Source organism: Hydra vulgaris, chromosome 13 (genome assembly GCF_038396675.1).
Source record: "Hydra vulgaris chromosome 13, alternate assembly HydraT2T_AEP".
Lineage (NCBI taxonomy): Eukaryota > Metazoa > Cnidaria > Hydrozoa > Anthoathecata > Hydridae > Hydra > Hydra vulgaris.
Window position 1 is genome coordinate 22,108,170 of NC_088932.1, and position 11,581 is coordinate 22,119,750.

Consider the following 11,581-nt stretch of genomic DNA (forward strand, 5'->3'; position numbering starts at 1 on the left):
TGTTTGAGGCAAAAGTTTTGTATGGACAAACATTTACATCTTATAATGTGCACACTTCAATTCACCTTACCGAGGACATAGTAAATCATAAAACAAATCTTCATGAATTATCTACTTTCTCATTCGAGAATTATATGTACATATTAAAAAAGTTTATTAAGAAATCCCAAAATCCACTTGCACAAGTTGTAAAGCATTTGTCTGAGTTAGAAACATCAGGGTCATTGTTTTCTTCAAAAGCTATTTTCACCACTGTTTCAATAAATGAGAAAGATTGTTGGTTTTTACTTGAGTCAAACAATTTTGCTTGTGTCAAAGATATATTACATAACAATTTATTTTTGTGTGATATACTTAAATCTTATCAAATAAAAAGTTTGTATACAAATCCATGTGATTCAAAAAAGATTAATATTGGTTATGTTCAAAGTAATGTTTGTATGAAGCAGAAAGTTTTGCATAGATCTGCATTTAAGTGCAAAGTGGCAAGTTTACCCGATTTACCAAATGATAATAGTTTTGTACTTGTGTCTCTATTGGACGAAGTTCATTGGTCATAGACTAAAAGTTTTCTTCTTTTTACGTGTAGTATTTAATAATTATATATCATTATATACGTGATTATAATAATGAATAAAGTTAACCAAAATATGTTTTGTTATACATTTAACACTGAATGTAATTTTTTTATAACAGTTTAAGTGTTGTGTGAGTATGTACATATATGTATATATAATATATATATATATATATATATATATATATATATATATATATATATATATATATATATATATATATATATATATATATATATATATATATATATACAATATTTATATATATGTATATAAGCTATTTACATACTAATTTATGTCATAAGAAATGTCACATTGTTAGAGGATGGTGAAGAGGTTGAGGGTGTTGTCCCTTCAAATTAGATTGTCAACAAAACAGTTTACTATCCAACAAATATTTATACAAAACGTTTATTCCGTGATAGAGCCGAACCTCAACAAGATTGGCAGAAGTATCAACTAGTACGAGTAAAGTTAACAGGTTTTTATTATTTGCTTTGTTTTAAATTTTATTATTTTATATATATTGATATTGACATATTGACATTTTTAGATTTTTTTAGATTTAGAAATTTGAGGGTCAAACTACAACTTTAGTGTCAAAGTGTCTTAAATAAAATGAATCCTATTTTAGGCGATCAAGATGTTTGTGAAAATTATTTTCAAACAGACCAGGAGCAAGAAAATGAATGCATAAATTTTGAAAGTATGTACTGTTATTTTTACTTATAAACATTTTTATGAAATTTTTTTATAATTTCTTTAAAATGAATTGGTTCATTTTAAGTATCTGTATAAGGGTGGAACAATTTTTATTGAAAATAAAAAATTCGAAAATCAATATTCCTGAGACTCAAACTGATGTCTGTTAATTATATTATAAAAGTAAAAAAGTATTTTTACATTTAGACGAGTTCTTGAGGCTTGTCTTAGAACCCAAAAGTTTATACGGCTCCTAATTTTATTATCAACCTTAGACTCCAAAAAAGTGGAATAAATTGCTACTTTTATAAATAATCATTTTATTAATATAAATTTTTTGTTAAAAAAAATAGTTGCAAAATATACCTAAAAAACTTTACTGCAGTACTAAATAACTTTATTGCATATTTTGTTGAAAAGAAAAAAGTAAGCTTTTTTAATTAAAAGATAATAATTCACAGCTCAGTCACATCAAATTTCAAAAAAAATTTAAAATTCCTCCACCCTAATCTTTATATTTATAGTAATATATATTTATGCATAGAACCTGTCAATTTCAATAAAAGTATACCAATACCGAAATTCCCAAGTAATTTATGACCAAAAGAAAATTATCAGCATTCTGGCGCATCTTCGTTGTTACATTTTTCTCCTATAAACAACTTATTTGATCAGGTGTGTGCAAGGGTTGAATCTTGCTCAAGATCATCTTCTCCGTCAGCAGTGTCTAAATATTCACAGTATTCATCAAGAGGTAATGCTAAAAATCAAATTAACGATGCCAAGAAATTGCAATCATCTACCTCAAACTATCAATCACCTATGAAAAGATTTAGGAGTTCTGTACAATTTTCTTCAACACATAGCCAATTGCCACCTGTTGTTTATCATTCACCTGAGGGAGAGTCAACTCATCAAAATTTTCATTTTGCAAAACCAACAAGAAATGATGGAGCTTCAAATCTCTTAAGTAAATTTCCGCTTTCTGAAAAACGTGAGATGACTTTTGTAGTATTTACTATTTTTATGTATATATGTGTTATATTTGATGATGATGATGATGATGATGATGATGATGATGATGATGATGATGATGATGATGATGATGATGATGATGATGATGATATATGTATATACTTTTTGCTGACCTCAAACACTTTTAGGTCGGCATTGCCGAATGCCGACCCTAATTCTGAGGGTTGATATATATATATGTCTGTGTATATATAGCCCTCGGAATTAGGATCAGCATTCAGCAATCCTGACCTTCAAGTGTTTGAGGTCGGCAAAAATTGCCGAAAACGAGGTCAGCAAAAGTTGCCAACTTTGTTTCTACGTCTTATGGTAAGATCTTTGAATCAATTTTCTATTTTTGATGACCTGATGCCGACCTCGAAAAAATTGAGGTCAGCAAATTATTGCCGACCTCACTTTCCTTAATTCCGAGGGTTCTCTCTCTTTATATATATATATATATACACATATATATATATATATATATATATATATATATATATATATATATATATATATATATATATATATACACATATATATATATATATATATATACACACTATATATATATATATATATATATATATATATATATATATATATATATATATATACATAAATATATATATCATTAAACTTAATGGTTTTAATTTTTTTAAATCAAATTAGGATTTCAATACAAGGTGATTCAGCTGCTTAGTGAGATAAAATCGGTTGCAAATAGCCATCATTTTCAATGTACATGTAAAGCTGCTCAAGATGACAATCTATTACTTCTTTTAAACACTGTAAAAGAATTTGATGACTTTGAGAACAAAATATTTTCAAATGAAGATGTGTTTAATTTACTTGTATGTATTTTATTTATAATTATTTTATAAACAACCAAGCAAATTTAATAAAATTTGTACTTGAAACTTGCAAAATCTTAGGTCAACCAAATTAGTCGAGTCGGTGGAGCAAATTACAAAACAAGCATAAAAAGCATCATGCAACTGTAAGTTCATTTTTTTACTATAAGGGAGATGTAAACTCCCAAGTGCTTCTCAAGTGTTTTTCCTATTATTGCTTTTCTTAAAATACTTTTATAGTGGTAATGTTTTACATAAATGTTTTTAAAACTAATGATATTATATTTATATTACCACCATTTTGTAGTTAGAAACGGTTTTGAAATTCAGACACAACACTTGCATATGTAATAATAATGACAAATATAGACAATATATACATATATTAATGTATATATTAAATATAGACAATATATTCATTAAAATTTAAACTGTTGGATATTTTTATTTCTATTTAAAGATTAATTTGTGCATATGAGACTTTTATTTCTTTTCTGCAATTTTTAGGGTAATGTCAAATAGTCTTCGAGCTAATTTTAGTATGGCAGGTAAGAGAGGACAAAAGAAAGCTTTCGAAAAGACAAAATTTTATCATGCTGTATTTGGTAATTGCTTAAATTTTATATGACCAATAGCCCTTAAATTTCTTAGTCTTGTTGATATGAAACTAGCTGTAAGCAATCTACAGATCGATTTCCGATTAAAATATGTCAGATAAAATTTTTAAATAATTAACCCTTGTTCTATTTTTAGATTCGGATTTGGCGACTTATGCAGAGAGTACGAGATCCACAGTTAGAGATTTTTTGAAAGATTATCTAAAATATGCTCCTGATAGGCTAAACGGAGGTGGGTGCAAGAGCTCGCCACGCACTCCGGGGTAACGAAAGTTATTTGTAAGCATTGAGACAACCAATATTTATAAAAAGTTTAATTTGTGAAGTATTTGTTTTGAAATAAGAATTATATACATATTATTTGTTGTATTATTTCAAGAGATGTTTTTTATATGCCTAAAATTTATTTTGGTTGTTTTAAATTGGTAAGAACAACCAACGTAGGTTGAAATAACGTTTATATAACGTAAAATCAACGTGTTTCTTACGTCTGTCCGCAACGTTCGTTAAACGTTGACAAAAACAACGTCATAATTTGTTTCTATTTCAACTAACTTTCAACGTCAGTTCAACGAGTACCGCGACGTTATAACAACGTTTGTATCAACGTTTTTGTGCTTGCTGGGTTAGCATCTTGAGATCTGAAAAATATTAAAGTACAAGTTTTATCTTGTGCCAACATCACTTTTAAGTCAATCTGTTTTTTATATCCATTTGGATTTCTTGCTGTCTGTTGAGATCAATGTGGAGATCAGTAGAATGGGATGCATATGAACAGAGTTTTTGACTCTTTGCAAGCATTTTGTCTATAATTAGATTTGAAAGAAGTTCTTTTGTGATTGCAACTTAAAAGGAGTGGTTAAGACATCCAAATGACTTACAGCTTACTTACACCAAAAAACTGTTATTTCAACATATAACATGTTTACTTACGATGTTACGATGTCTAAATTTGTTGCCGTTTTTTGATCATTCTGAGACATAGTGCGATGTAGAAAGAATTCTATGCTATATTTATTTATTTCCACTTATCAAGAGTTCTTTTCCTCGTCGATTAAACACAAATACTTGTGCTAAATAGGTGCTTATGTAAAATACAAGGTTTAAATGTTTTTTTAAGTAACTTTGGGAATTTTAGTGCACAAGCAATAAAACTTATGAAAAAAATGTTTTTTCTATGTTTAAATCATTTTTAACTAAGTATAAAATCACCTTTTAATTGACGGTCTTCTAAATAAAGAAATTTAATAAGTTGTTTGATTTTTATACAATCTTTTATTTAGCTGCAATTCCCTAGATAATAACAAATTAAAAAATAAAATTAAAAAAGAAATATCATAAATTAAAATACGTACTAAATATTAATTAACACTGTATCACAAAGCAATAGCTTAAAAAGTTAATTGTCATAGTTAATTATTTAATTGTTTATAATAACTAATTAAACAATAAACACAAACTAAAGAATTATTTTTTGTAAGAATATTAGTTCAACAAAAGTACATAAGTTGTAAAAAGCTGACATACACTTTGAGTTAACTTTGTTTAAAAAAAATGATCGGATGTGCTAACGTAAGTAATTCTTACTTTAAGAGTGGAATGCAAGAAGCAAACTTGAGTCAAGTTCTACTTGAACTTTTTCAAATTGAAGTAAAAACTATTGATGAACGACGTAGAGCTCAGCTTTTTCTGAAGTATTAATGGTTACTACCGATAAACTTACCCAATATTTAGAGATTTGTCATTATGAGCTTGACGGTCTTAGTAAGAATCGTGTCACTTGTTATTGCTTCAATTCTTGTTTTATAAAAATACTTGATTTATAAAAATTATCCAGATATTTCAACATATACGCTAGTGTAAAAAAGCTTCAGGATTATGCGTATTTGCTTGCATGCTTTTTAATAATATAGTTTTTATTATACTAAATACTTTTTTTTTATCAAAATTTTTCTCAACTAATTCAAAAACATAAAGTTAAACTAAGACATTAAGACCTATGATTTTTGTTTTATAAATTTTTTAGAAAAACGTTTTATACTATGTAGTGTTACGTTTTTAACTTTTGTCATTTTATATTTACTGTATAGACTAAGGGGGTTGGTGATAAGACAAACTATGTCTTCTTCTTTCCCTTTTATTTGTATTTATACTATGCTTTATGATTATACTTATGCTTTATGATTTGAATAAATTTATATGGCAAAAAAAACAACGAAAAAAACAGTAAACATTTCTTAATAATACTTAAAAATAAAACTACGTGACGTTAGTAATATTCACTTGTGTGTAAAGTCTAATTTTCTTGAGTGAGGCTTGTTCTTTTTTACCTAATAAAAGAAAAAGATCATCTAGTTAATGTTTTTTTTTTTTTTACAACAGGATTATTCATTTTTTTATATATATACATCTATATAAAAGTTAATTTGTCACAGAGTATTGCAGAAATTATATTTAAAACACTTTTTTTTCTTTTAAGGAAAATATGAATTCTGAAGACAGCGAAAAGTGTATTAATGAAACAAAAATGATTAGATCAAGAAGTAAATTTAAACAATTGGAAGACTATTATGACGACCATGTAGATGAGCTGCTACCAGAAACGCATCATCGAGGCGATATCGTATCAGTAAGTCGTATGCTTGCATACTCTGATGCAATAATGGCAACTTGTGCAACTTTTCTTGTTTTACCGTTAAAAAATTTAAAACTAAAAGAAGACGCTCAATCTCTGTCGGATTTTATTTTTTCAGTGCACACCGAATTTATAATGTTTTTTTTAGGCTTTTTAATTGTTCTTACAATTTGGGAAAATATAAACATGCGAGCAATTGTAATCAAAAGAGCAGACGATTTTCTTTTAACGCTGGTTATTTTTGAAATGTTGGGAACTACCTTTTTACCTTTTTCCTTAGCATTACAAGGACATTACCCTTATGAAAAAATATCAATTTTAACAACTTGTGTTATTCTAGGTGTTCTTCAAATAATAGATATTGTAATAGTATTGTACGCCACCCATTCACCAAAACTTTTACACGTTGATTTAAAAATATGGCCAAAATCGGATCTTCAAGAACTACTTTTAATAATGATATTTAGACCATTACTTAGTATAATTTTACTTATAATTGCTGGCGCGTTTTGCTTTGTCCATTACGGTGTATCATGGGCGTTTATTTCATTGTTGACCTTAATGCCAATATTTTACAAATTTTATTGGTTTATTAGTCGAAGATTGAATAAATTTAAAGAAACTGAAAAAGATTCGTTTTTGCTGCATCTTTCTAAAGGCAACCTTTTGAAGGAACGCGTTCAAATTATGAGCGATGCCGCTGTTGCCATCGTTGCGTGTATTCTTATACTTGATATTACAGTTGAAGAATTTCCAGAAAAAAGTGTTGTTGCTAAAGAAGGACTTAATTCTGTCTTGAAGCGCATGGAACCTGATTTTTTAACGTTTCTTGCCTCATTTTTTTTGGTTTCTGCTTTATGGTACATTAACCATACTGTGTTTCATTTAATAAAAACTGTTAACGTTATTATGTTATACTTTCAAAAAATATTTCTTGCATTTTGCTGCCTTTGTCCTCTTGCAGCGAACATGGTTTTGAAATTTGCATCAAATGGGAATCATGATTCTAATATTGCTGTTCGTTTTTCTGCAATGATCGTATTTTGTTCAAGTATTGCAAATTCTTTTATATTATTGTATGGTTTGTTAACTGGTTCAAAATATTTCTACCAATGGGCTTCATTTGCATATTTTAAAGCAAATAAACGCCAGCATTTATACACCTTAACTAAAGTGTTGAATATTCCGTTCTGGTCTTTAGTCTGCACTTTTGGAAGTTTGGGATCAAGTAAAGCTGCACCTTATGTTTTGTACGTAACGTTTTTTATGTCAATATGTTCATTTTATGTTTCGAAGTTCACACTAATGAATCATGTTGGTAAGACTGTTCCTCACTTGAAATATAGTTTTCCTATTGTACGTAAAAAAGTAACGGAATACGAAAGCTTAAAAATTGTGGATAAAAAGTGCGTAAGCCCCTAGCAATCCAGTATTGTGATCAAATTTATTATTTAACAAAAATTAAACTTTTCTTGTTGAAACTTTATTGAAATACGTTTTGTTGTGTTATAGTTGAAGGAAATGGTTCTTATGACAAAACAGCAAAAAAAAAATAAAAAATAAAAAATCTAGCTGCAAAAATTTGTGTATATTTTTCTTATTTACAAAAATGAAAATGTTAAACTTCTTTTTTTCTGTATTTTGTTACGCACTTAATGTATATTTTGTTAAGTTCAACAATTTTTTCGTTATTATTTATATAAATTTTTCAAAATTTATATTTATATACATTTTTCAAAAACATTTGCCAACGTTGTGGCTCAAACGCAATCAACCGCAAGAACTTCAGAGAAAATTTCTCACGTAATAAATGACAAAAAACTGAAAATGAGTATTGAACGGAATAAAGATGACAACTTTGTTTTAATTGGTAAGAATAATAAACCCGTGCGGCCTGTTGCACGCCACCAAAATTTATCTTTTGAAAAAAAGTACCGTAAGGTCGAGCCTATCTTTGGAACTAAAATTACTGATCATAAAAGCATTGCAGGCGAAAAAAATTGTACGTAAATTTGATGTCTTTGTGGGAGGCATATGCAATCAAGTTACTGAAGAAGATCTTAAAAATTATATGATAAGTGAAATAGACATTACGCCATTGTTAGTTGCCGTAAACAAAATAAACGAGTATAATAGATCGTTTCGAGTTACAATAAACAGTTCGGAAAAAATAAAGATATTCAACCCTGAGGTATGGCACAATAATATAATTGTAAAACCTTTTAGGACAAAACGCTTTTTCAAAAACAGTGAACAAAATCTGGTATCCAACGGGAGCCAGGATAAAAATTTTAATTGAAAATGGATCCAAGCAGCATAAGAGGAGAAAACAAGCCTTCAACAACTTTCGATATATGTACTTTTAACTGTCAGGGACTTAAGTCAAACATTGAATTTACAAAGTCACTTATACAACCTTATGATATAACGTTTTTATGTGAACATTGGATATCTAAACTTGAATACTCCATAATAAGAGATTTATTTAATAAAACACACTCCATTTATTTCCATCAGTCTAATAAACATGTAAAAGGTCGACCATTTGGCGGAAATGCGTTCTTTATACGAAGAAATCAATTCCAAAATATTAGAGTACTTTACGAGGATGACCATATTTTAGCAATAAATTTCGAAAAAAATGAACTTAATATTATAGTTATTGGAATATACCTCTCCTCATCGCGGAACAGCCTCTCATCATTGGAAGAATACAAAAGTCAACTAGATATCGTCAAAGGTTTAATTAATAGTTACGAAGGTAACGGTAATATAATTATAGCCGGTGATTTCCAATCTTTTCCACACCAAATATATGACTTATTTGAAAGATGGAATTCCAAAAGAAACAGTTATTCTGTCCACTTATCTAAATTTTTAAAAACAAATCAATTAGAACTAGTAGATGTAACTAAAGGTTCTGGCCTTAATTATACATATCGGCACCAGACGCTACCGAATTCGTCATATATTGATCACGTCGCCATACCAAAATATACAAATTTCCTAAGTCTAAAATGCATTGTTCATCCTGAGTGCTCAAATAACTTAAGCGATCATTTACCACTTTCAATATCAGTTGAAGTTGAAGGTAAGCACACTAAACACAATACCACAATAGAAGAAGATACTAATATTCCTAGCTACGCTTGGAACGATTCTAACTTTATAAATTCATATAATGATCATTTAACCAATTGCTTTAACTATCTTAATTTTACTGATAATTATGAATACGACCTTATTCAAATCTATAAAATAATTGCTGGCAGCGCTCAAATAGCTTTTAAGGAAACTTTAAAAAGTAAAAAGCAATGCTTGTATTCAAAATCTTGGTGGACACCTGAATTAAGTCGTTCTAAAACTATTCTTTTAATTCATTTCAACAAATGGAGGGATTCTGGTTTTTTAAAAGATTTAAACTCCGTAACTTTCAATCGTTACTTAATGGCTCGTAAAAGCTTTCGCAAAGCCGTCAAGTTGGCTCAAAATAATAAAATTTGCGCACAGTATACTAAAATTGAAAAGTTAAAAAATATTAGACCAAAAAACTTTTGGAATGCTTTTAGATGTTTAAACAAAGACATAAATTCTAGATTATTTACCATAAATAATAAAAAAGACAAAGAATCCATTACTTCAGAATTTGCAAACCACTTCGAAAAAGTACTGAATACTTCAAAAATAACACATCGTAATGGAAATCATCGGAGAATTCCCCCGTGTACAAAACATGATGATGTTATAATAACTGAAGAAAATATAATTAGGGCTATTTCGAACCTAAAATTTAAAAAATCCTTACTCTTTCGGTATCTCAGCAGAACATTTGAAATACGCAAATTGTGATACTTTAACAAAATGGCTCATCAAATTTTTTAATTATTCCATTAATTATGGATGGACACCATTATCAATGTCGACGTCTATTATTGTACCCCTTGTTAAATCGTATAAAAAATCTTTAGATAGCCCGAACAATTATCGCGGTATTAGCATTATACCAATTTTTACAAAGGTTCTAGAATACCTAATCCTTATTATATGTCCGGATATTAGAGATACTCACCCCCTACAATTTGGATTCAATACTAACTGTTCAACGCTACATGCTGAATTTCTAATTAGCGAAACAATTAAACATTACAATAGCAACAATTCACCTGTATACCTATGCTCTTTAGATGTAGAAAAAGCTTTTGATAGCTGCAACTGGAATATCCTATTTGATAAATTATATTTCGATAAAAAATTACCACTCTGTATAGTTAACACTATCTCTTCGTTATATAACAATAGTAGAGCAACAGTCTCATATCAAGGTTGTAAATCAAACTCCTTTCTTCTAAAGCAAGGAGTAAGACAAGGATCGATTCTTTCTCCTCATCTATATAATATTTACACTGAAAGTCTTCTTGAAACTATTTTAAATCAAGGTATTGTTGGCACATCGATATATGGTAACTTCACTGGTGTGGTGGCATATGCGGATGATATCATACTTTTAAGCTCTACCCTCTCTGGTCTCAAAAAGCTGATAAAAACATGCAATATTTACAGTAATTTAAATTGTATTAAAATAAATGCCGAAAAAACTGAATTCTTGATTTCAGGTAAAGCACAAATACAAACCAATACGATAACGATATTTAGTAATAAAATAAATCTTCAGAATAAACTTAGACATCTGGGATTCACATGGGATACTAAACATTCAACTTTTGCTTCACTCAATAATACAAATGTTGATGAAAAAATTTCAAACTTTAGAGCTGTTGTTCAAACTCTTATTCAATCTGGAATCCGGTTTGCCCATTCAAGTTCTATTTCTTATATATATAAATTATTGGCAGTCCCTACCTTAACTTATGGTATGGAGATATGTGAAAATAATTCTGATTTGATGAAAAAGCTAGATGTAATTGGAAGGAGTGCATTAAAATCGCTTTCATGCCTAAATGTTTCAAAACACAGTAAGAACTATACAAATTCGCTATTTAAAATCCAGGAAATTTCAAAAAGTATTCAACAAAATAAATTAAATTTGTTTCTTCGTCTTCTTAATAATAAAACAACTTCAGACATTATTTTTTCACAACTGAAACACCCCTTATTTAAACATTCGTTTGTTGGCGATATTCAGGACCTATGCCGTTTTCGGATGCTAAATTTTCAAAACTT

At 28.5% G+C, this 11,581-nt stretch overlaps 2 protein-coding genes across 4 annotated transcripts; both read left to right on the plus strand.

The window, feature by feature from the left end:
• The first annotated feature begins 845 nt into the window (after positions 1-845).
• On the plus strand, positions 846-4,123 carry LOC136090107 (uncharacterized). 3 transcript variants are annotated; one of them, XM_065816212.1, is made up of 7 exons: positions 857-1,059; positions 1,142-1,284; positions 1,825-2,274; positions 2,967-3,148; positions 3,230-3,294; positions 3,656-3,753; positions 3,902-4,116. In XM_065816212.1, exons 3-7 carry the CDS (start codon positions 2,103-2,105, stop codon positions 4,030-4,032), a joined length of 648 nt encoding a protein of 215 aa, XP_065672284.1. In that variant the 5' UTR covers positions 857-1,059; positions 1,142-1,284; positions 1,825-2,102; the 3' UTR covers positions 4,033-4,116. The 3 variants fall into 3 exon arrangements, with proteins under 3 accessions (XP_065672283.1, XP_065672284.1, XP_065672285.1); XM_065816213.1 differs by having other exon boundaries at positions 1,213-1,284; XM_065816211.1 differs by having other exon boundaries at positions 846-1,059; positions 1,142-2,274; positions 3,902-4,123.
• Positions 4,124-5,218: 1,095 nt separating this feature from the next.
• On the plus strand, positions 5,219-8,080 carry LOC136072671 (endosomal/lysosomal proton channel TMEM175-like). The gene is made up of 2 exons (XM_065815487.1): positions 5,219-5,337; positions 6,245-8,080. Exons 1-2 carry the CDS (start codon positions 5,320-5,322, stop codon positions 7,820-7,822), a joined length of 1,596 nt encoding a protein of 531 aa, XP_065671559.1. The 5' UTR covers positions 5,219-5,319; the 3' UTR covers positions 7,823-8,080.
• The last annotated feature ends 3,501 nt before the right edge of the window (positions 8,081-11,581 follow it).